We start from the raw sequence: 25,386 nt of genomic DNA on the forward strand, positions 1-25,386 counted from the left end.
GAATAAGCCCCCACTCTAGAACTAAAAATTGTCAATATGCCCCGCTCGAATAGGCCCCCAATGCTACCGTTAATTCTCGAATTGGACCCCTCAGTTTGATTAATTTTTGCCATCTGAGGTTGCCTTTGGCATTTTATTGAATTACCATAACAAATTCATACATTTGGTAATAATTAATTAAATGCTCATGAAGAAATATCTACAAAATAAACGAGGTCTTTTGATTAAGTCCTCTTAATATGTACAACAATTTTAAAAGCCCCCCTCGTCAATCCTCCCCCCCCCCCTCGAACTAGCCCTCATTCAAAAATATCAAAAATAAAGAAAGCACCCAGGGGGCTAATTTGAGGATTTACGGTAACAAGCAGCTATGTCGCAAGCAAATTAAAAGACATTAAGAAGCTGATGAGTCACATAAGATTTACGGTTTTAGCTAACTGAATTTGTTTAAGAGCATTGGAACCACCACTTATCAATTTCTAGCCATTGTTGGAAAACATTTACCATTTATTTGGATATTTTCACGGTTCCAAACACAAAATCGCAAAAAAAATTGACCATTAAACTTTCCTCCGATAAAACATAATCACAAATTAGAATGACGAGAAATCTTGTAAGCAAAAACCTATTTTTTGACACTTGCGGATGTCATACCCCAAAACCAAGGTATTCGGTACTTTAAATTAATATATTAACATAGTTTAAAGATATTTCGCAATGACTCTTTTTTATTTTAAAAGGAAAATTTCATCCTGACATCAAGTATAACAGGGACCAAACAGTAAATAGTGTTAACTTAATTTCATAGTTTGATCCAGAGCTGACTATGATGTTTAGTTATGATCAATTGAAGAGGTTTTACGCATCTTATTGTTCTTTGTCGCATTGGGCAATGAAAATCCTCTTGGGCAAAATCTCCCCAAAATCTTTGTAAATCCTATTTTTATAAAATGATCTCCGCTGCATGGATAAACTGATACACCCTTTTTGCCACAGTGTCGTTGGTGCCCCTGGGAGTCACCATGACATCTTATATACATTCAGAGATGCAGGGGGGTTGGGGTTCATTTGCAGTTATCAGCTAAAACATTTTGGCAAGACCCAAAAAAAACAAATACCTTTTCTTGTTTTCGAACTCAGAAGAGGACACTGGTCAAGAGCAATTTAGACTGGCTCAACCAAATTATACAAAAATGTTATCCTTGGTATAGTTTTATATTGAAAAGGGAAACCCTCTTTTAGATTCATTTTTGAGCAATTCAAGTTAGCAGATTTCTCAAAGTTGACAAATTCAAGTTAGCAGATCTCTCGGAATTGTCAAAGGTGGATTTGTTTCATTTATATCAATAAAAATGGAATGCTTGGACAAAATTCCTATTTCCAAAAGCTGTTCCCTAGACCAATATTGGCAAATATGACACCCTTGGCTACACCTTGGCTTGACCAAAATAGCAAAAAAAAATACCCTTGCCTAAACTAGAAGTCCGAAAAAGTTTACGCTTGCTTGCAGCACATCCCCAAGTTCACTTCTTTTCTATCAGTACAATTTTATAAGAACACGAGCCTCAGAATTGGTCAAAAATTAAGAGCAAGCTGAGGCTGAGCTACTGTAAATTGCAATCTCGAACAATCTTGTGAAACGCCCTTTAAGAAATTTTATGCTCACATTCTTATTTGGAAATTTGGAATATTTCGAAACAAATCAGAACAACCAGCCTTAATTCAACTTACCTTTACTACCCTCCCCCCTGACTGTGTTACTTTTGACAGCTATAAAAGAGCACACCTTGCCACTTATCCTTAGTCTGCTCTCGAATCCTAACAGAAAAAGGTGGTCAAGTCTCATCGTGAGAGATGGCAAGCTTCCAAATTACAGATGTAGATATCTTGAAGGACGATATTGACACGTGTAGCATGTGCTTCCCGGAACTGATTGTTATTGTATGTAATTTAATAATGTCATCGTCTCTATCTGAATCTTTGTACTCTGTTGTTTGTACAGTATGTCTGTTGTTCTGTCTTGATGTGTTGATTAACAAACTGTGATGTTGTATAGAATGATTAGATTTAGATTGTAAAGTCAGTTGTTGGATTGAATATGAACATATGAACATATGAACTTGTATTTGTCTTCCTCGCTACAAATTTGGTGACAGGATTTTGTCTAGTTTAGCGATGGCTCAAAGTATATTACCCGAACGATTTACGGATGGCGATTTCGCTCTGTGGCTTCAACATTTTGAGCGGTGTGCTTTGGCAAACTCATGGAATGATGAAACACGCCTTACAAAATTGCCTGCCTTTCTTCAAGGCCCCGCCGCTGCCTATTATGAAGCGCTTCCTGCCACTAGCAAAGATACAATTGCTCATTTGACGGAGAATTTACAAGCCTGTTTTTCACCGATTACTGATAGGGAGCGCCATTATCGCCTGTTTGACGAAATGACACTCCGCCCATCCGAAGACCCAACACTATTCTTATGGCGGCTGAAGGATACCCTTCGCAAGGCGGAACCAGGTGTCTCTGATACAGCCTTCGATGCTTTACTACGCCGCCAATTTATGAAAGCTTTGCCATCGGATCTTCAACTTAAGCTTTTGGAATCAGAGCCCACGCCCGACCTTGATACCATGCTGAAATTCGCCCAACGCATTCGTGCCCTCCGGGCTTTGCCTGGCAGGGGCGGTGACCTCACTACGTGTGCTACTTTGCCAGCCCATGCGCCTCCGCATAACAATCCTCGTTTCCCTGAAGAAGCGTCGCCTCGTTCTGACTATCACGACCATAGTGAAGAAATTCAAGCCCTAACAGCCAAAGTGGATGGCCTAATTGAAGGACAAGCCAGTTTAGTTGCTGCCCTTGCAACATCAAGCCCTTCCTTTCCTAAACCTGCTGCGATGGACAGAATCGTTTGCTTTAATTGCCAGCAATTGGGTCATATTGCCAGAAATTGCCCACACCGACATGGTACAATGGGGATGCAGAACTCAAGAAGAAGAGGACAAAACTGGCCTAATAATAACCTTTCCTGCTCCTTCTGCGGTGGACATGGACATTTATCAAGAGAATGTGGAATAATCGGCAGTACTCCTCTAGCACCTTTGCCCCTCTCTGCTGCACTCTCTACCCCTGAGGTCTCATGCTCCTCTGCTTTACCCCAGCAAGGCAACCTGCCTGTTTTTGTACAGTCTTCTTACCATGGTCCAGTTTTTGTGACTGTTGAATCTAGCATCTCTCTTCCCTGTAGAACAGAAAGTGTCATCCAGGCTAAGGTTCCTAAAAGTTGTGCTAATCTAGTGGGTATGGTTTGTAGTTTAGGCCAGTCCAGCGATTTATGTTGTTTCACTGCTTACACAGTCAGTAAAGCTGCAGGTAGAAAGATTTCAGTTCGAATTTTAAATCCCTCACAGACAGAAGTTGAATTAAATGCAGGTCAAAAGATTGCCAGGTTTTGCCCAGTATCTGAGTTAGTAGCTGAGCCCCAGAATTCTTCTAGTGTAGTCCATAGTTTATGTGCTAGCCTTTCTGAGCCCTCAGTTTTAAATGCTCAGACTCGTTCTGAGTTAGAAACAGCTCTTAGTCCTAATCTTTCAACAACTGATAGAAAGAAAATTTTTGAAACCTTGATATCTTTTCTTGATGTTTTTAATGATGGCTTAGGTCATACATCGGTCTTGTCGCATCACATAAACACTGGTAACTTTGCCCCCATTCGCCAATATCTTCGACGATTACCATATCATTATAGAGATGAGGTTGATAAACAGGTTAAGGACATGTTACAGCAAGAAATTGTGCAACCTAGCACCAGTCCATGGGCTTCACCGGTGGTACTTGTAAAAAAAAGGATGGCTCTTATAAATTTTGTGTCGATTATAGAAAGCTTAATCTAGTCACGGCCCATGATGCCCACCCTTTGCCTCGGGTTGATGATATACTTGACTCCTTAAATGGTAATTCTTTGTTTAGTACCCTAGACCTCAGAAGTGGCTATTGGCAATTAAGTATGTCCCCAGAAGATCAGCAAAAGACAGCATTTATTACCCCTCATGGTCTTTTTGAATTTTTGAGGATGCCCTATGGGTTATGTACAGCACCAGCCACATTTGCAAGAGCCATAGGCATTATATTATCAGGCCTAACATATGATATATGTTTATGCTATTTTGATGATGTTATAATCTTTTCAAAGACCATTGATCAACCGTTTGCAGACTGTCTTACAGAGGTTTCGTGCCCATGGCCTTAAAGTCAAAGCTTCCAAATGTTCTTTTGGTTCTAATGAAGTTATATATTTAGGTCACTCAGTTTCAAGTACTGGAATTCACACCGATCCATCTAAAACTAAATCGTTCAGGGCCTTCCTCCTCCCACAAATTTAGAACAACTCCGATCTTTTCTTGGTTTAGCAGGCTATTATAGGAAATTCATTCCCAACTTTGCATCCTTAGCCTCCCCTTTAACTGAGCTTACTAAAAAGGGTATACCATTTACATGGACTGAATCACATCAAAATTCATTTCTAAGAATTAAAGACCTTTTGTGTTCTGCCCCTGTTTTAGCATACCCCAACTTTAATCAACCTTTCATACTTCAAACAGATGCCTCTAACATTGGGCTCGGAGCTGTCTTAACTCAGTTTGATAATTACGGTCAGGAAAGGGTGGTCTCTTATGCAAGCCGAACACTAACAGCCAGGGAACAAAACTACACTACCATGGAAAAGGTAGTATTCACACGGTAAAGTCATTCTACATTAATTACATTATGCAATTATCATCACATAATTCTTGAATACTTGCAAAGCATTGTACTAAAAGATAGATAAAATACAAATATTACACTCTTTTTTTATAAGAACAATTTTATACCAACACGAGACTCAAAATTGGTCAAAAGTTAAGAACAAATTAAGAACAAGATGGGGCTGAGCTACTATAAAATGCAATTTTGAGGAAAGCTTTCTCTCAAAAACGAGGATTTTCAGCCATGTGTTGGTACTTTTTCCGTGAATAGTCAAACATTTTGCCGTATGTTGAAACGCACTACCGTGTCTTTTTTGTTACTTGTATCGAGAAACTTTCGTAAATGTCTTCTTTGGTTTTCAATTTTGTACCTAAAACTTTGTTATTTGCATATCATTATTCAAGAAATCGTGTAATAGCATAAGTTGTTGAATAAGTCCCCACATTCGAATAATCCCTCCTCTTGAGTTAAGTCCCCAGCCAAAGGTTTATTGATCGTCGTGAAATTTCAAAACAAGGTATCAGGATATTTTCTTGTTCAACTCTTTTACTTTTTCGCAACATAGCCTGTCCTAGCCTTAAAATTAATTTTCATGACATTAGAAATAATAAAATTGCAGGACTATTTATCTCAGTCACAAGGCCTTCCTAAATCAGGCAAAATTTGCGACAGCTTTGGTGAAAAGATATGGGGCTCTGGCAAAAGGGGACCTTTCCGTTTGGAAAGGGGTCCTTATGTTTTTGAAAACAGACTATGTAAGCGAAAATTCTGCCAGAAATTACAATTTGGCAAAACACATAAGTTACATGGAAACAACTATTGGTTTCTTACAACGTAATCTGGGACGGATTTACGGGGAATGTTTTTGTGCTATTGGTTAAATTTTGTTTTTATTCGGTAAAAAGCTTTTTTGGTAGTCAATAGTAACGAAATAATGCCAATTTTGTTTAACGAGTAACCGTTGGAAATTTTTGTTTGAAATGCGAAGAGGTAAAGATATTTTAGTTTGAAAGTGAAATTTAAAATGGGTGTTTCCATCATTTTTGAGGCACCTGAAGGGCGTGGCACGAAAAGCCAATCATTATACAACACCCTCCCATCCCCAATCCTTGCATCTAAAATCTACCCATGGATGTAATAGAAAATTACATGCTATGTTTTCAAAGCAATGTATAATTTACATAAAGCATACAAAAACTACATCGATACAAACTATAATTGATCAAAGTATCAACAATTTTCTATGTTAAAATATATTTGAAGTTTGTTGAACAAGACAATATTTTTTGTGCATAGTATCAAAATCATGCAATATAGCAGTTTCATTATTGATTTCTTAGGTGCAAATCTCGAATGGAAAACTTTTGGATGAAAACGAAATTCTGTATATAGTCATGCTCGAAATCCTGATGTAGAGCTGCTGTGTCAACGAAGAAAATGCACTAAAGTTAATAGAAAGTGAGCTATATTTCTCAATTTTCAGAATATTCATTGCAGAAAAGATAGCTTTCTTATATCCATTAAACAAATGTATTTAAAAAACAAACAAGTTTAGAACACATTGAAGCTTTTCATCTAAAACTTCTCCGAGCAATAACCATTTGCAAAGCAAAACACGAGTACACTACTGAAAAGGTTACAAAATCTCTTGCAAATCTTAAATATTGACGTAGATTTCATTATTGATATCAGTGGACCATGCACCAATATTGGTAGTGTACTGTGAATAATTTTGATTTGAAGATGTTTAAAAACGTTCTAACGTAACTAAACTTTTACTTAACAATGTCTTGCCTACTTATGAAAATGTCCAGAAAAAGTTTCTCTTTAAATACTTTTAACAAGTTATTTCAAGTGCAATCGCCCAGCAGTTACATTAGCCATAGCATTCACGATGGCAAGGCTTTTTAGACGTTCAAGAAGTAGTATTGAGCGTAGGCAAAATGGTATAATTACTATTATCCTTTCCATTCCTTCTTTTTGTCTGATGGCTAATACAAGTACAAGTGTAATCAGAACGGATGTCATGCTACTATTTTAGCTGCTTCAAACCTCCTGCTCTGTCACAAAAAGAAGGAAAATAATTAGTAACTACTTGTTGCTTCAGCCTAGCCCATCTACTTCTGCAAGTCTACAGAATTCTCAAAAACATGTTAGAAAGCATATATGAAAGCTTACAAATATGCATAAAATTAGATTATTTTACTATAATAAATGTATGGTGCAGTTGAGAAAACTGCTATGTATTTATCCCTATAAATATTTGCTCAAAAAGAAAAAAAACCAAAAACATATTATGCTTCTTGATCGGTGTATCTCATTTTTCGTTACATTCTTTTTAGGAGAGGCTAATATTGCCCTCCTATATGGCGAGAAGAACATCGGAAAGTCTTTGACCCAGCAAATAATACATTTTTGGCAAGGCGCTACCAGCATCAAACATGATTTGCTGTTGGCTGGTGGCAACCAGTGTACAGCTGGAATCACGTCGTAAGTCCAAATTATTTGTTAGAGTCCGACAAGCTTCTTCCCCCCTCCTATCTAGCGTACAGGTGGTAAAAAAAAAAGATTGAAAACATTGATATGCATATCAACACACCACATTATAAACATTGATACATTTTCCTTTCCATTCTCTAGCATAGCAGCTGGATACATAATACACTAAGATTATAACTACTAACAGTAACATTGTGAATCTCTGATTACTTACAATAACTAGGAGTGATACAAAACATTTTGATGTGTTTACCAACTATAGTTCAATTGCTTTCTATAACTAGTACAAATTCTAGTTCATTTTCCTTATATAATTTTATAGAAAATTGTTTCTTATCCTTTTCCACCTTCGGTTTTTTTATATTCTGATATGCAAAAACTTTTTCATTTCTGATTTGCTTATTTTTCATACTCAAAGGCGTCATGCTGGTAGTCTCACGGCGCAGCAATATGGTTCTATCGCTGAATGATATCGCAAATGCCAAGTGTTTGACAGAACACTGTTTGCAAGTCCACGAAGGGCTGCAGCAGGGGTCGCTGATATAGGAAGAGTCGAAGAGGTATACTTTCTAAATTTACGTGTCATTTAGGTATTACTAACGTACTATTCACTTACTATACATCTGCTAACAATTCACATTTCTTCGGATTCATATCGGCTGTGAGAAGACTCACTTCATTCGTTGGGTTTGCAGAAGAGAGTGCATATTACCTTTTATATGTGAACCTCCTATAAAATTTGATAGTAGCAGCAATGTTTATTCTAATTTGGTTTCATCAATTAAATGTAGGTTGAAAGGTAGAAAAATTTGTGTTGGGTTCATTAGAGGCTTGCTTGATGAAGAGGAAATTTACAGGAATGATCTGTGCACAATATCCAGTAGGTCCTTGATTTCATTTTAGACTGTTCCGTGTAGGTATGATCTGAGTTCGCAACTCGCAACAAACCGAGTTGGCAAATAAAGAAGAGAAGCGTAGTTCAGACATTAACAAAAGCTCACCCTCAGAAAAATCCTCTGTGTTTAAAATTCTGGAGAACAAATCTGCTGAAAATCTGAAAAGTAGCCCTCCGATGGCCCTGCTTAGCAAAGAAGAGAAGATGTCAAGACAGTCCATCAGTCAGCCAAAAGGTTTCAAAATTCTCGACCAGGTATTACTTAGTGATTGTATCGGCCAAGTAGCTATTTGCAGTTCATGCAAGAACCCGGATAGCAAACTTGTTCTTCTTCAAAATAATACAAATAAACAAGGATTAGCTGAGGCTTTATATCTAAAATGCAGCTTATGTCAAGCTTCAACAGAACTAAAAACATCCCAAATAGCTAAAGGGAGTTTAGTGTCTTAGGTGAACTTCAGATCTGTTTATGCTGCACAGAGATTTGGTTTTGCAGCTGTTGAACAGTTTTGCACTATAATGAACTTACCCAAACCAGTTTCAAAGAAATCCTACAATAATATTAGCAAGATGTTATACAAGCAGCACAAGAAACAAGCAGTAAGAAACATGAAAGATGCTGCAAGCCGTCTGATTGATTTAACCAGAGAAAACAATCCTGAGGATGTTGAGGTTGCTGAATCTGGAGCTGTGATCTGTAATGTTGCTGTCACTGTTGATGGTACATGGCAGAAGAGAGGTCACAGTTTCAAGATTGGTGTCATATTTGTACTCTCTGTAGAGACAGGTGAAGTATTCGACTATGAAGTGGAAAGCCTTTATTGTCATGAATGTGTCACAAACAAAATAAAAGAAAAAAATGGAGAAGAATGTGAGAAATGGCGCTCAAATAATCAGTCACAGTGCAGCTTGAACCACAAAGGTTCAAGTGATTCAATGGAAACTGATTGTGCTGTAGAAATGTTCCTTAGATCAATGTTTGCGTTATACAAGATTTGTATGTGACAAAAGAAGAATGGATAGGCCATTTACAGAGAAGGTTGGGTTCAGGACTAAGGGAGTATAAAAGAAGAATGAAAGGATTAAAGGTGAATGATGGTAAAACAATTGGAGGTAAAGGGCGACTTACAGACAAAATTCTATCGACAGGCAACACATATTAGAAACAAAGAGCAATATATGAAGCCATATGGGCAGTTTTCAAGCACATGGTCAGAAATGACAATGAATCTCTTGAACAACACTCATACTGCCCGAAATCCTCTAATACATGGTGCAGGTTTTGGAGGAAAGATAAAGAATACTGTGATGACAAAAGGCTACCAGGTGTCTTTTATGATGAACTCGCGCCACTTTTTGCAAAGCTGTCATAAGCAAAATGGTTAGACAGGTGTTTAATGGGGCTCACACAAAACCAAAATGAATCTGTAAATGGTTTGTTGTGGTCAAAATGCCCCAAAGCAAACTTTTGTTGAAGAAGAAGAGTAGAGACAGCAGTTTGTGAAACCATCTGCCATTTCAATAGTGGAGCTGCCACCAAGGCTGCCGTGGTCGAGGAATGTGGTTTTGAACATGAAAAAAATATGTTGTCTGGCTTCAGAAAGACTGACAAAGAAAGAATAAGAAGTGCAGAAACAAAGGTATCTGAAAAGTACCGCCTTCATAGTAGAAAGTGCAGAACTGACAAAAATTCTAAAGGGGAATCCAACAGCATTTCTGCCACTTACCAGGCTGGTGCATTTGGGCTTTCTTCTACTCCAGAAACAGGGTTTGAAAAACTAGAAACTAAGGTAACAAATAATAAGATGAAAGAAGGAAAAAGAAAGAAGAAGGCTTGTAGAAAGAAAAAAATGTTCTTTTCTTTCTAAAGTTTTTTTCTCCTAAAGAAAGAAAAAGAAAGAAACAAGCCAAATCCTTCTACAGTTCCTGCTCATGAAGCTATTTCTGTTGATGAAATTGAAGTGACAGTCTTTTACTGATAATTAATCATTTATGGTCATAATATGGCATCTGATAATTTATTTATAAATTTTTGATTAATCCTAACTTCTCAAGTCTGCTAGTCCATCAAACTTGTATTATTGTACCAAGTTATACACGGTGTCACATAGTGTACTGGTGTCACTATTTTGAAAAGATGTATGCCATCTTTGTTACAAAAAAGCCTTTTTGAGTGGCTCATTATTGGTTTTTGCATCAGTAAAATAAATTGATGGCATTACAGGAACAGGTTGTATGGCATCTGGCTATTATGAAAAGATCCTCCCCTCACGTTCTTATAATCATACGCTATACAATTTTCAAAGTTGATTTTATGAAAACTACATTTTTCATGCCAATGAAGCTTGTCCTGAAGATAATTGCTGACAGGAAGATTATTGAAGGCTATTTTTTTTGTACAGTTGTCTTTTTGTACATTCTATACACTGAATAAAACATTTTTTAAAACTGTTTTCATTCAGGGGGTAAGACATTTAAGAATTACGTTTTTGTGTGTGACCCCCCAGAAAATTGAACTTTTTCAAAATTAATTCATTCAGTGTATAGAGCATATAAAATAGTATACAATTGCTGAAAATCAACTCTCCAGTTCTTTTTGTTTGAAGTATATTTGTTGGAAACAAAACGGACTGACCTTTTTCCATAACATTACCCCCGTGTTAATTATGGTCTTTTTCCAATTTTTCTATTGTATCTTGATAAGCAAAGACTAACTGCTATTTGTGTATCTTTTCATGAGATTTGGTACAGTATGTTCTTTACTTGTGACAAACTACATTTCAGAGCTAGAGGGTATACTGCTACCTTAACAATGCTACACCTTGTATCACAAACTCAATTAAACGTTAAAGTCGCAGGAATGAGATGTTTATACCTTTGTTGACACGCTAACCCCTCTTCTTGTTCGAATCACTGTTTTATTATAGCTCAGGAAAAATATTTTCCAAATATTGTGTTTGAAAAAAATTTTTTCATTCTTCTTAAATGCAAATGAGAAAGTGCTCTCTTTCTATCAGCTATCTTTTTTGAGTTATGTGGCATCTGATTTGTTTTCCGTTTCCAAATTAGGGATTTCTTTTGGCATGGGCAGTCCATTTTGAGAACAGATTGTCACAGCTGGAAGAGCATAGTTCCTTCCATAAGACAGTTTCTTTTGGAGTGCCTTCCACGAAAGCAACAGAGATGTTGCGATGAAATGGCACTTGTCTTATTTACAGAGACCCTTGTAAGTATAGGTCACATTTAGAAAATTGATGCTACTACATTTAAAAACTGTAACTTAGAATGGAGTTCTTTGAGGATTTCTCTGCCACTAGATTAATAATAATATCAAAAACAATTTGCTTCCTTATTCTAGTATCCACAAAGCATGGACCAGAAATGGGAACTAAAGGACAGTTTGTCCGAAGTAATTGAGACGCAAACCAAGTCTTTGTTAGACAAGAAGCCGCTTATTGATAGGCTGGAGAAAAATATGGCAAACAAAATCAAATTAAACGATGCCCATGTGAGTTGAGGAATTCACTATTTCTACAATATGGTTTCAAGGTTTCCTGTATCAATTCATCTATGGCCAGAACATAAAGATCTATTCGTCCTTTGGTTTAAATAATAAATACCATTGGTATTTTTGTGAGATATCTTTCGTACATTTATTATCATTTATTCTAATCAAGCTTTGCATTTAGTACAGGCAGGTTCTTTTTATTGTTAAGATATGGTTATCTGTTGTGACATCCGTATGTGGAAAAATTCTTGAGAAAGCCATTGAGCTGCTATAAAAAGTTTCATAGGAGTTTGAAAAGGAATCATCGATTTCAGATCACTGAATATTTAATTATAGATTTTGACATGGATGAACTTACAAACATTGGTAAAGGTAAAAAGCAGTGGCATGTTCATTCCAGCGATAGGCGTCAGAGGAGCTGTTAATTCAAACGAGTTCATTCATAACTATTTCAGGAAGAACCTGCACTGCCAGCCTACATTTTATATTTCAAAAAGTTTCAAAGCATACTTATATACTTGTTACAACATTTAGCAAAATGCTTTAACCCTTACTAGCGATAATGATTGCAACACAAGTTGGTCTTGACACCATAAATCACTGACGCTAAAAATGAATTTTTAACACTTTTTCACAGGACTTGCTTCAATAGTCCAGAAGCATAATGGAAAATGCCTACTCGTGGCCGATTTATTTTGGAAAGGCTGGCTCTTCATGCACCAGAAAGCCGCTGAGAGTCAGGGACCCAGAGCTGACCATTTGTGCAAAAGGTAGGCAAGAATTTGAGATATGAAAGCGAAAAATTGAGATAAAAATAAACAGTTTTCCTTAACTCTCTTCTTTGACAGTTTCTAAAAAATCTAGAAGAAATATAGCATCTTTTAGAAATTCGCAAACTATTACAAAAACAAATTGCAATAAAAGTCAGCTGAAACAATTCTATTTTCATGCAGGACACAAAATACCGAAAAATATGTTTTCGTCCACCTTTCAGGAGTGGCTTGACTATGGTACGTTTTTTCATTCATAAGATTATATGTAGCATTGGCACCAATAACTATTGTTAATTATTCTTTACCATATTTTGATAAAAACATGTATCAGGCACTGCCTATCCTGAATGCCTTAAATGAAATGCCAAGGTACGCTGTGCCACAAAAGGTTTTGTTAGCTACTGCCTGTCTCTTGACCCTTAAATCTCTAAATCAAATTCACTTATTATGTAAATTGTCATGTATAAGGGGGGGGGGGGGGGGGGTATGCGAATAATAAATCTTGACCACAATGGCAAAGAATGCTACAAACAAAAGGCAGCTAATAGTCCTAAAAGCGAAATAATACAGCGCGGCCTAGATAGAAGTTGAAGACATATAATACATACAGCCATCCATTTATTAGTATTTTGAACATAGCTTCGGTAGAGCGTAGACGTGAATGAAACTCCATATCGTTGATTTTATCTTTAAATATATACAAAACGTGACTATAAACAACTATAACGTAAACGTAACGTAAACTTGTTAGCCCATCATAAATTTGTAGCGTGAATTTATCGTAACTTCACTACTTCAAACAACTTAACCTTACAATATAGGGCGTGAATATATGTAACGTAAGAAGACTGGGACGAGTAGGAATCCCCTATGATGGCGTGGGTTGCGAAATATATATTGACTTCACAACATACTCCCCCGATTGAGTTGCCTGCACTCAATTTACAATAATACATATTATTCAATCATTATTCATCAACAAAACGTAAGAACATTTTTCTTTAAAGGGCCTCTCCAGCCAAATTTTGCACTTGCACTTTATTAGCTAATCTAAAGGAGTTGAACCTGCTGATCACGAATTCGTTCTTTGTTTTTCGATATTTTGTACAGTTTGTGAGATATAAGCTCTTGCATTTCGTTAATTGAATTGAATTAACCGACAAAAAATTTTCGGTTTGGTAACACTGTGACGCAATTTTGACGTCACAGTGTATTTCGCTAGTCTCGCCTCAAACCGAATTGAACGACGGCGATTCGCAAATTGAACACTGCAAGTGATGGTACTCTCAGTTCTGTTCCACCATTTTTCGATCCTAAAAAACTCCTGCTCTAGATTTAGATGCAGTTATCAACGCATGACCATGACTCCTTCGCAATTCGGTGGAAGATATACGAAATTCATTACGGACGAGAGCCGCACACTGTGACGTCAGAATGTCACAAAACTGATTCGGCTTTTGTCGTTTTTTTCTCGGAAAGGTGCAACTTTAAAGCCTTATAACTTCTAAACTAATTGGAATTTTGCAAAAACAACGACTTTGCCATAATACACGCACCAGATGCTAACTTTCTAGTCAATAAAAAAAAAATTTTTTTTTTGGCTGGAGAGGCCCTTTAAGCAAGCTGAAACTGTAAGCATATACATATTGAAATATTTACATATTGTCTCTTCTAAGAAACTCTCCTAACTTTGCAGCTGCGTGCTTAGATCGCGTAATAGTTCTATCTGCTGGCTGCGCAGGCGCTATAGGTGCGTTGACTTGATTTGCTTCTGTGTTAGGTTCCTTACATGCAATTTCTAAAGGTACAAGTAATTTCAAGGGACGTCTAAATACTTTACCCTTACTCCTTTCACCTGCTATCTGGATTTTTGCTGATCTTACTCTTCCATCTGTACCTACAATCAACTCAAGAATTTTACATAATTTCCAAAAAGTGCGTTTTTTATCGTCATCCTTTAAAAGAACTATATCTCCAACCGATATGACTGGCTCTTCCCGTTTGTCTTTCGGTCTATAGGCTTCCATAATACCTGTTAAATATTCCTTCTTCCTTCTTGCTTAGGCAATTTTGTGGGTGGCTGTTTTAGAAACCCCGGGCCAAAAAAATGTTCATCCTTTTTACGTTCCCAATTTACTCCAAGGACCTTGTTATTATTTTCCCTTTGAGGTGGGCCTATTGTTTGCTGAGCGAAGGATTGATCATCTTGTATGATCTCCTTCGCATTATCACCATTGGATACGTTACCTGCTTAACCTTTTTGATTTCATGTAACAAAGCTGTGTCATTAGTTTTAAATTTGCGAAGGTTAAACCCACCTTCGGACACAATCTCCCGTGACTTATGGAAAATCTCTAACGCCTCATCAATAGAATTTGTGCTACATGATAAGTCATCAGCATAAAGCCGATCTAACACTTTAACAACACGAGGAAATCGATTAGCATATTGAGCAATGTGTTTCTTAATTGTGGCTCCCAGTATAGATGGCAATGGTCTTAAACCAAACACCAGTCTACAATACTTATACTGAATAACCGTTGGATTCGGCTTACTAATGTTGTCATACCACAAAAAACGTAAAGCATCCGGGTCTTTTTCATCAATTTCAATCTGAAGGAATGCCTTTTCAATATCAGCTGTTATAGCAATGGCATGTGAGCGGAAACGTAATAACGTATCGAATATTGGCGGCATGTAATTATCACCAAGTTCTAAATATTCATTAAGAGATAATGCTTCCTTGTGCGATTTCGCACTTCCATAAAAAACAACACGAAGTTTTTTTGTTTCACGATCTCGTCGAATAACACCATGGTGACTCATAAAATGAGGATTACCCTGATTCTCCTCCTCCACAGGGACTTGCTCAATTATCCCGTTGTTTAATTGCTCTTTGAAAATGTTATCATATTCAGATAATAATTCAGGGTTTCCTTTTAACCAGCAAAGCAAAAATTTTAAGCGATTTAATGCCAAGTTGTTTGTTTTCATTTGTGGGTTCACTCCCCTTGTCAATCCCGGATGATTCTTGTTTCCAAAACTCGCGAAGCGTTTGTGTTATTTCCTCATTTTCTTCGACAGGCCTTCCAACTGACGTATCTAAAATCAAATTAGAAGTCACTTAAGAATAGGTTTTAGGCTCCAAAGATCCTGGTACTTTTCCCGAAAGTAGCCATCCTAATTTGCTACTTACTGCTATTGTCCCTGATGTACCTCTAATAACATCACCAATGATTACATCATACAAATAATCATTACCAATAAGCAAATCAATGCGCCTATTTTGCTCGCTTAGCTTCTTGTCCGCTAGATTAAGGCCTATCAAATGCTGATACTTGCTTACGTCTATGCGCGTATTTATAGGCGAACAAATAGACTGATAGCTTATTGCGCTTATCAAAATTGGCGTCTCATCTATTCCTGTAACTAACTTTAACTTTACGACGTCACATTTCTTGCGTACTGATTTCTCAGTTCCAAATGTGTTCAAATTTAAGTTTTCCTGTCTTTCGACTTCCAGATTTAGTTTTCGTCTGACTTCTTCAGAGATGTAGCTTCGTTGGCTCCCACTATCGAAGAAAACATTAATTTTCATCCTCTGAGCCTTGTCTGCCCCATAAACATACGCAGTGGCCGTCTGCAGCAAAACTTCTTGTTTTCCTGTAACACTGGTAGTTACTTTTGTTTCTTCCTCCGTTTGTTTTGCTCCTTTGTAGCAAATTGACTCGTGGTGAAAATTTCTGCCACATTTTCTGCAATTTCGATTTTCCCGACACTTTTTTGTCATGTGTCCAGATTTCAAGCAGGAAAAACATCGTTTGGTCTCCAATAGGATCTTCTTTCTACCCGTTATTTCCTGGACTTCTTTGCAGCTTGACGGAGAGTGTGCATGCCCACAATAAACACAATCTTGCACTTTTTCGTCTTTCGTCAAAAATGTCTTGGTAGTGCCTTGTGGTGATTTTGGTCCATATCCTGAAGTTTTGTCACATTTCTTTTCGACGGGCTTGATGTTATTGCTCAGTTCCCTGGCTTCAATTTCCTTTCTGACAATCTCCAATATTTCTTTTATCGGCCAAACTTCCTCGGTCGTCTTTCTGGCGACATGCAATGTAATTTCTCGCGGCATTCTTGCCATAAGGATTGGTACTAACAAACTGCCATAACTTGCAGAGCTCATACCAAGGGCTTCAAGCCCCCTTACGTGTACATTTATGCTGTCGTAAAGAAGCGCAATTGCTTCACGTTTTCGTTTGGGCAGTTTTGTAGCCCAAGGAGAGCCTGCATATGCGTCGAGATTATTTGTTGTTTGTTGCCAAACCTCGCCTTCAAAATTTCCACCGCATTTAAATAATTTTGTTCCGTCAGTTCGAGTCCTGATACTGCACGGTATGCTGGACCCTCCAACAAATTCACCAAGTAGTTGAGCTTATCAACTGCAGTTATGCTTTCGTTTTTATCTATGGCATTCTCGAAACTCTGCCAAAAGGACATGAAACGTGTAATATCTCCGTTAAATCGTGGAAGCGTTATTTTTGGGAGAGGAATGGCAACAGAAGCCATGGTAACCCCGCTTGTATTGAGACCATGTTCGTTGTTTGTTGCTTCTTCAACGTTTTCAGCTTCTCTGGAAGGCGTTGACGTAATAATTTGTGTCGTTCCACTCCCAACTCCGAATGCATTGGTCTGAGCGTAACGACCGTCTTTAAAAGCTTGAATTCTTCCCAGAATTTCATCGATTCTGAAATTCAGCTCCGTCGTTTCATCGATTTCTTTTTCAATGTTAACTTCAGGACATAATTCCAGTATCTTTTCGTTTAGTCCGTTCACATACGTTTGCTTTTCTCGAAGAGACTTTTGTATCGTTTCTAAACGAATCACCTTCTCGACTTGTTCTCCATTTTCATTAATTAGTTCTTCAAGAAGAGCCGTGGCTTGTTGTTCAAGCTTCGTAATGGAGGTTCTATTTCCTCTTCGTATTGCTAACAATTTCTTTAATTGTCCACTGTTACCTTCTGTATCAGTGGCCATGATTTCGTCGTATTCCGTGCCCCACGTTGGGCGCCATTATATTTTGAACATAGCTTCGGTAGAGCGTAGACGTGAATGAAACTCCATATCGTTGATTTTATCTTTAAATTTATACAAAACGTGACTATAAACAACTATAACGTAAACGTAACTTGTTAGCCCATCATAAATTTGTAGCGTGACTTTATCGTAACTTCACTACTTCAAACAACTTAACCTTACAATATAGGGCGTGAATATATATAACGTAAGAAGACTGGGACGAGTTGGAATCCCCCATGATGGCGTGGGTTGCGAAATATATATTGACTTTACAACAATTAGAGCTATATGGAGGTGAACAGCCCCAAGTTCCTGACGTGCCCACTTTTGCCGAAATAAGCAAAGAACAACAAAGAATTCAAGTGGCATAGACAAGAATATTGAGCATGTTGTTGCTAGTAAGTCACAATATATCAATTCAATTTACGGTTTCCAAGCTCAACTTCATTTAATGTACTTATTGTTTGAGCTATTATTGTAGATTTCACGACAATATAAAGTTTTGTAAAACTTGTAAAACATTTGACCGAAAAATCCTTCGCAAAACTCCGGCCTCATTTGCTGATCACAGTCAAATCCCGAGAAAACTTTCATGCCGTCACTATCAAACTATTATATAATGAATTTAGTATGAATTTCCTCATAAAGATAGCATTATACTACATATTTGAATTCGAAACCTTAAACTTAAAACACGAACCATTTTATAGCTGAATCTGATACATCAACTGCCGATGCAGAAGAGGAAGCATTTACAGTAAACGTTTACTACAATTGCTTACATCATTGATTTGATCAAGCTTAAATAAAATAACAGCTTGTCGAAGTAAAGAATGCATCCTCTTTACTGGTCCTTGCAATTTTCTTGTGAGGAGAATCACGATCTACTTGTAGCAGTGTCGTTTAAGTCGTTTGTACTCTTTCTTTGTTATAGGCATCTATGTCCCCAGATGGCAAAGCCAAATTCCTGCAACTGACTCCAAAATTAGTCTTGAACATTTTTTCAACTGGAAAACACTGTCAATATGAATCTGAGTGAAAGGAATCAGCAACTGTTCTTCCGAAATTTTTTTTTAGATTTTTCGTTTTTCAGTTTTAACCTAGTTTTTCTTTTTCAAGCTTATATTTTATATTTTTAGACATGATTCCTCTCTCATTGTTAAGAAAATTAGCATCATTTGAGAAGTTCCCTTCATGATAGGCAAACATATTTTGATGTCAAATTTCATTAAAGACAACTTCCCTAAATTAGAATTACAGACTTTGAATCTAGAATGTCTATTTTCATTTCAGGGCTACTCGTACGCTCAAAAAAGGCAGACGGAGCTATCATTATCAACACCAAGGAGAAGCTTTTTTGCTGCCGGAGCAGTCGGCATATTCCCATGTGGTAAGTTTCTATTATGACATCACAATTCTTAACATTCAATATTTTCATCGAAATCATTATTACATTTTTCAAAAATAAAAACTAAAACAACAGGGTAGCTAATATAACAAACTAAAAAAATCCACTCAAAGTTTGTAATATTTCAAACAAATATGCAGAGTTTTATGTCAAAGATTTTATAACGTCATAATAACGATTGATAGCTACAACCACATTAATATCTTCAACAGGTATCTCTTCCTTGACAGAAGTTGAAACGCAGCAGGAAGGTAGGGTCCTATTGACAATTGCTAATTCAATACTGTAAGCTTTATCTTTCACACCAAGTTGCCTCATTTAAGATTTGTCTTAAATATCCCTGTGCTAAAAAGGTGATGCATCTTGCAATCAAAGAATGCCTGATGACGATGAAAGTACAGATAACGGTAGTGCACCGCATACAGGTAAAAATCATGATATCATAATAAGTGTCACAATATAATTGAAAGTAGATTGTAAAAATTTCAGTAACGTTGTCACAAAAAATTCCAATTGCTCTTTTATTTATTATCAGTCATCTTAGAATAAAACTGTAACAAAAAAGTCGCCCTTGAGTATAAGCCAAATTCCTATTATTCACCTTGAAACCAATCTGGAGTTTAACTTGTTCAAGATAAAGAGACACAATTCTAACAAAAACAAAGAGCACAATAACGTACTGCTATCTCTTTGCTGTCAATCAACCATAACTAAGGATTACATTTTATATTTCTACAGTCGATTTGATTATGTATGTCTGTTCACTACTTGATTATGTATATCTGATTGCTTTAAAACAGAGACAACCATAAAGAAAAAGATAGCTAACAGGAAAAACAGCAATTACTGCATATGGAAAACGGTAAGAAACCCATCATCTTTTAAGTTAAAAGTTTTAAACCAATTTCAGTAGAATAATATCAATGATAATTCAAAAAGAAACATTGTGTAAATAAAAAGAAAAATATTTATCATGATTTCCCAGCACCCTGTAAATTGATTTTCCAAACAGAATCTTATGTCAATAAAATGATTCTACCCCAAATGTATTAGAACTGTACACCTTGAGATATTTCAATTTGCTTGAGATATGCTTGAATGAGATATTCAAACTACATTTTATGCCAACTAGCATCTCCTGAGGCTTCACAAAATCATTTTTATTTTAGGAGAAAAATAATGGGAAAATGATAGAGTGCTCAGGAGGTGATGAGGGATAAGGTTTTTTAAATGGCTTTTTGTGAGCAGCTTGTTCTAAGCTAGCAAATATATATCTAATTTGAATTGTGATTTACTAAATCGTTTGATTTTTGCAGTGCCCAGGGAATGGAGGTACCATATCAAGTGCATCAAAATGAAATGAGTGCCACCACAGTCTGAAGATTGGTAGCTCCTTAGATTTTAAATATGATCAGTGTATATGTTCATTCCTAGATACAGATTACTGAGTCTATTTTGGTGCTAGTTGCTGCTGCAATGTCAAGTTCTTAGCTCTAAGATAAAGATAATAAATTTATAGACATGCAAAAGTAGGTACAGCCCCCAAATATTCTGATGGTTAATGCCATACAAGTTATCAGCAATTAAGCAATATTCAGTGTCTATGTAACACTAACCTACATAAAGATCCTTATTTGTGGTATTACAAAGTTGAACATCATACCAAAATTAATGAAATTTCCACTTATATTATAGATATTGCTTCGACTGTTTGGCAGTAGTACAACAAAAACGACCAACACTGGCAAAACGACACAAAGCAAAGAAGAAATTAATATTAAAACTGAAAAAATATGTGAAATTTTTAAGTATTTGCAGAAATAATGGTTTGAAATTGGGAGGGAAACCTATCAACTAGGCGGTGGGTTTATTAGTTTACTGAAAAAACACTTCCATGGCATTGTACTAGACAAATGGTATGGGACAAGAGTCACTCAGTCATAGGGCCAGACTCATGAATTTCTGGTAAATCTACAAAATATTATTTCATATGCATATTAAAGTAAATTTCTTTAATAGTGTTTTTCAGTACAAAACTCAATTGCTCCATACTCAGTACACTACTGTAAAGGAAGAATAGTATATTTTGAGAATTTTGTGGCAGGCTCCAGCCCCCGCTACCATACTTTTGGATAATGCTCTTATATTTATGTAATTATTCATATTTTACTAAATTATGTTGCTACCAGAGTAGATATATTCATCATGATAAAATTGTTTACTGTTATACGAGAATTGTGCATATTAAATGCTGAATATTCTTGTGCCAGCAGTCTCGACCATTTAATCATCTAAATCAAATTCTACCCGACAAATATATAGTTTCAGCGAGTCTAATAAACTAGATATCAGGAGAGTAATGTCCTGCCTAATATAATAATATCTAGCATACATACATAACATGTCTAACAAATTGTCTCTAGCCAAAGAGAAAAACAATAATTATAGTTTTAAAATTCACAGTTTCACAATATATTTAAAATCTCTAAAAAAGCATATCAGAAAGGGTTTTGGTACCACTGGTACCTTTGGTACGACATTTTATGAACAGTAATGTGTAATTAACAACTGGAAAAGTAATACATTTGAAATTACTAAAGATAGTTATGAGAATTGGTTTCGGTACCACCAGAACCTTTGGTACCACATTTTATGAACAGTGAAGTATAATTAACAACTGGAAAGGTAATCTACTTGAAATCTCTCTAGAAAGGCTGTAAGAATGGGTTTTGGTACCACTGGTACCTTTGGAACCACATTTTATGAACAGTGATGTATATATAATTCACAACTGGAAAAATAATCCACTTGAAACCTCTCTAGAATGCCTATGAGCATAGGTTTTGGTACCGCCGGTACCTTTGCTACCACTTTTAATAAACATTAATGTATAAATCACAACTGGAGAAGTAATTTACTTGAAATCTCTTGAGAAGCAATTGAGAATGGGTTTCGGTACCACCGATACCTTTGGTACCACGTTTTATGAACAGTGATGTAAAATTAATAACTGGAAGAGTAATATACTTGAATTCTCTAAAGAATCTTATAATAATGGCTATCGGTACCTCTGGTACCACATTTTTTGAATAGTGAAGTGTAATTAACAACAGGAAAAGTAATTTACTTGAAATCTCTAAAGAAGCCTACGAAAATGGCTTTCGGTACCACCGGTACCTTTCTACCACATTTTATGAACAGTTTTTTTTTATAATTTAAAATTCTAAACTACAACAAAGCTACTCAAATACATGTCACTCAAATACATGTCACGCAAGGTCTTCTAGTCTCCATTATGAGTGACATTTACAATTTTCAATTACATCTAAATATAAACACATTAAAGGGATAGAGGTAAAAGAAACTAAATCAGGAATAGTAAGGTACCTCTAGAAATATTTACACACATTTTTTACATAATTTACATGTTTCAGACGTAGATCAGCAAAAACAAAAAAGATTAAGAGAAGGAGTTGCTGCTGTTGTGATTTCAATTAAAAGAATCTCTTAGTGTTTTTAATGAAGTGAAGTGTGGCCTCCATAAGAAGTCTATTGGCAAGTACATTTAATTCGTAACTTCCATAAAGTATTAGTTCACAAATTTTCGTTGCAAGGAGGTTTGAAATTTTGAGTCCAGGGACTTCAGAAAGCTGACCAAAGAGCTCGTTCCGCATTGCTTGGAACAAATGGTAGTGCAGGGATAAGTGCTCGTTGTTTTCATCACCTGCGCCACAAACACACAAGGGTCTCAGGCAATCAAAGTTGTGTCTAAAACGGTGTGCGTTTAAAAGGCTGAATCGCATTCGAAGTTGGGTTAAGTATCTTGTTACCGTTACTGTAGAATTTACAAAGACTTGTTTTTTTGTGGGTCTTATTACAGACAATAATTTACGTTTAAATTCTAAAATTGATTTTGAATTTCTTATTTCGCTGTTGAGAAGGTTAAATTCATAAATTGTGTTTATAAAATAGCTATTAGAAAAACGATTTGTCCTACAAAAATTTGGGTCATAATTTCGTGGGTTTCGAATCATGTAAGGTATCTGTCGCTCAGGAGGAATTTCGTTAAACAGATATTCTGGTGTTTTTGATTGTATTAACTGGAAAAAATGGCATAGTCTTCGATTCCATCTTCTGTCATACATAGACTCCAATCCAAGTTCCTCATATATTTTTTGCCTGCTGGTCCCTTTCCAGGAACCTGTGACAGCCAGACCCGCCGTATACTGAGCTTGCTCAATGCTTTTTGTGACAGTGGCTCTCATATCTGGGTCAAACTTGTGGTATATCATGTCTCCATAGTCTAGGTGAGGCCTAACGTAAAGCTTGTAAACTTGATCTAGAACATCTCTAGAAATATATTTTGAGAGGTATTTTATGAGGCCAATGCCCCTCCTAGCTTTTATTACAACTTCTTTAATTTGTGACTGAAAGTTTAGTTTAGAATCTAAAATTACTCCGGGATGTTTGTGTTCATTCTTTCTAGTAATGACTTGATTTCCTAGCTCAATTGAAGGATGAAGTGGTTGCTGTTTTGAGGCAGAAAATATAACTATTTCTGTTTTATCAGCATTAAATTCCATTTTCCATTGCCAAGCCCATTTCTTGATTTTGTCTAAGTCCTCGCTAATCTTTAAAGCAGTCTAAGTTGCATAATTTACTATAGAAAAGAGTGATGTGTCATCTGCAAAGAGCCTAACATCACAGTTAATATTGTCTACTATATCGTTGATATAGATTAAAAAAAGTAAAGGACCAAGTACAGAGCCTTGGGGTACTCCCGATGATACCATTTGCCACTCAGAAGCCTGGCCGTTTAAGATAACTCTTTGTTTGCGGTGATGAAGAAAGTCTTCAAGAAGCATGAGCAAGCTACCAGAAATTCAATTACATTGTAATTTGTATATTAACCCCTTGTGCCAGACTCTGTCAAACGCTTTTGACAGATCCAGGAAAATTGCCCGAGTCTCCTTACTAGGTACTTCCTCAAATCCACTGTAGATTTTATGACTGATCAACAGTAACTGGTTTATAGTTGAATCGCCTGGTCGAAAGCCAGACTGGTACTCAACTATGAGCCTATTGTCGCATAAGTGACTGTAGATGGTATCGAAGATAAGCTTTTCTAGAAGTTTTCCGAAAATCGGTAAAAGAGATATTGGTCTGTAATTCTTGTTCAACTGTCTGCTTTCCGTTTTATGAATAGGTACTACATTTGATTTCTTCCCAGCAGAAGGGTATACTTCAGTTTCTAAACATTTTCGATATATCATGCAAAGAGGCTCGATAATAGCCTAATCGCATAATTTTATCATAGTTATTGAGATGCCGTCATCACCATGGGATTTTTGTGGTTCCAAGGACCGTAATAATCGTAGCAATTTGTCAGGATCAATGAACAGGCTCTCCAGTGTTACATTACATTTAGGTGCAAAAGGGGCAAGAGAACTGCTTCTTTCCACAGTACAACATTGCGGTATAAAATAATTATTTAAAATTGTAGCTTTTGTCTTAATGTTTGTTACAAAGAGTCCATTTTCTATTAAAGGGGGGATAGCTGCAAAAGCTTTTCTATTAAGCTTCTGGCCTAATTTTGAATAATATTGTTCTTTTGCAGCCGTAATCATTTTAGAAGATTCATTGCGAACAACTTTTACTTCATTCCAATCTTCAGGTTTCCTCCCACGCTTCAAATACTTAATATATACCCTGTGTTTTCTCTTAATCACTGTTCTAATTTGAGAATTAAACCAAGGAGGATCTTTGTCATTACATTTAATGGTTTTATTAGGTATACATCGGGACAGTATAGAATGTAATTAGCTAGTAAAGAGATCTGTCATTTTATTTGTACTGAAGCCGCGAAATTCGTGTTCCCAGTCAATACTTGCTAATATTGTTTCAATCTTTAGAGGACAAGCTTTGGAGTACTCTCAAATAGTGCGCTTGTAAGAAGGAGGGTAAGGAACTGAGATGTTCATTTTGCTATAAATAATCTGATGCTGACAATGTTAATCAAGGGAAGGATAAATACCCGAATCAACAAAACAATTTGGCTGGTTAGTGATAACAAGATCAATGCAAGACATTCCTCCTTCTCTAATGTTAGTTGGAGTATCTATTAGTTGATAGAGATTATTTATTTCAATAAGTTCGTCAAGCGCTGCTCCCTCAGGATTTTCGACATCATCAGGCCACCACTGCACAGATCTACAATTAAAATCACCTGTCAATATAATTGAGTTATGTATTTCATTTTGTACTTGATCGACAAACACCTGCAATCCGGCTATGAAATTTTCAAAATCTATGCTGTTTTGATTTGGACTTCAATACAATGTAACAAGAAATATCTTTTTTCGAGCAATATTCATTTCAGAAACGATAATTTCTTGAAGGGTTTCAAGATCACTCCTTCTCTTAATGGTAATTCCCTCACGAAAATATAAGCATACGCCTCCAACTTTCTCATTGCCGGGG

General features: G+C 36.3%; 2 protein-coding genes across 6 annotated transcripts; one reads left to right on the top strand and one right to left on the bottom strand.

Moving 5' to 3' along the window:
* The first annotated feature begins 24 nt into the window (after positions 1-24).
* LOC135687902 (uncharacterized) lies at positions 25-25,386 on the top strand. 5 transcript variants are annotated; one of them, XM_089113806.1, is made up of 13 exons: positions 32-4,741; positions 6,088-6,205; positions 7,090-7,237; positions 7,665-7,806; positions 11,211-11,367; positions 11,500-11,649; positions 12,287-12,419; positions 12,603-12,659; positions 17,686-18,888; positions 19,119-19,157; positions 19,707-19,768; positions 20,076-20,112; positions 20,602-25,386. In XM_089113806.1, the coding sequence occupies exons 9-13, from the start codon at positions 18,693-18,695 to the stop codon at positions 20,625-20,627; spliced, it is 360 nt and encodes a 119-aa protein (XP_088969932.1). In that variant the 5' UTR covers positions 32-4,741; positions 6,088-6,205; positions 7,090-7,237; positions 7,665-7,806; positions 11,211-11,367; positions 11,500-11,649; positions 12,287-12,419; positions 12,603-12,659; positions 17,686-18,692; the 3' UTR covers positions 20,628-25,386. The 5 variants fall into 5 exon arrangements, 4 of the variants coding, with proteins under 4 accessions (XP_088969931.1, XP_088969932.1, XP_088969934.1 ...); XM_089113808.1 differs by lacking the exon at positions 20,076-20,112 and having other exon boundaries at positions 17,686-17,896; positions 18,792-18,888; XM_089113807.1 differs by lacking the exon at positions 20,076-20,112 and adding an exon at positions 20,223-20,292 and having other exon boundaries at positions 37-4,741; positions 20,602-20,740.
* LOC148958116 (uncharacterized) lies at positions 14,598-16,554 on the bottom strand. The gene is made up of 3 exons (XM_089113794.1): positions 15,639-16,554; positions 15,429-15,524; positions 14,598-15,316 (listed from the first exon to the last, which is right to left on the bottom strand). Exons 1-3 carry the CDS (start codon positions 16,552-16,554, stop codon positions 14,598-14,600), a joined length of 1,731 nt encoding a protein of 576 aa, XP_088969920.1.

This window comes from Rhopilema esculentum, chromosome 18, assembly GCF_057945365.1.
Source record: "Rhopilema esculentum isolate cy_ngs chromosome 18, ASM5794536v1, whole genome shotgun sequence".
In the NCBI taxonomy this organism is placed as follows: domain Eukaryota; kingdom Metazoa; phylum Cnidaria; class Scyphozoa; order Rhizostomeae; family Rhizostomatidae; genus Rhopilema; species Rhopilema esculentum.

Bases quoted from the DNA above. Each gene is read 5' to 3' on its own strand.
- LOC148958116 (XM_089113794.1), bottom strand. From the start codon at position 16,554: ATGCCGCGAGAAATTACATTGCATGTCGCCAGAAAGACGACCGAGGAA. The intron at 15,525-15,638 runs GTACATCAGGGA...ATTTGATTTTAG, and splicing joins CATTGGTGATGTTATTAGAG to ATACGTCAGTTGGAAGGCCT. The intron at 15,317-15,428 runs GTGAACCCACAA...ACATTTTCAAAG, and splicing joins ATCCGGGATTGACAAGGGGA to AGCAATTAAACAACGGGATA.
- LOC135687902 (XM_089113805.1), top strand. From the start codon at position 18,693: ATGATAGGCAAACATATTTTGATGTCAAATTTCATTAAAGACAACTTC. The intron at 18,889-19,118 runs GTAAGTTTCTAT...TATCTTCAACAG, and splicing joins AGTCGGCATATTCCCATGTG to GTATCTCTTCCTTGACAGAA. The intron at 19,158-19,706 runs GTAGGGTCCTAT...GCTTTAAAACAG, and splicing joins AGTTGAAACGCAGCAGGAAG to AGACAACCATAAAGAAAAAG.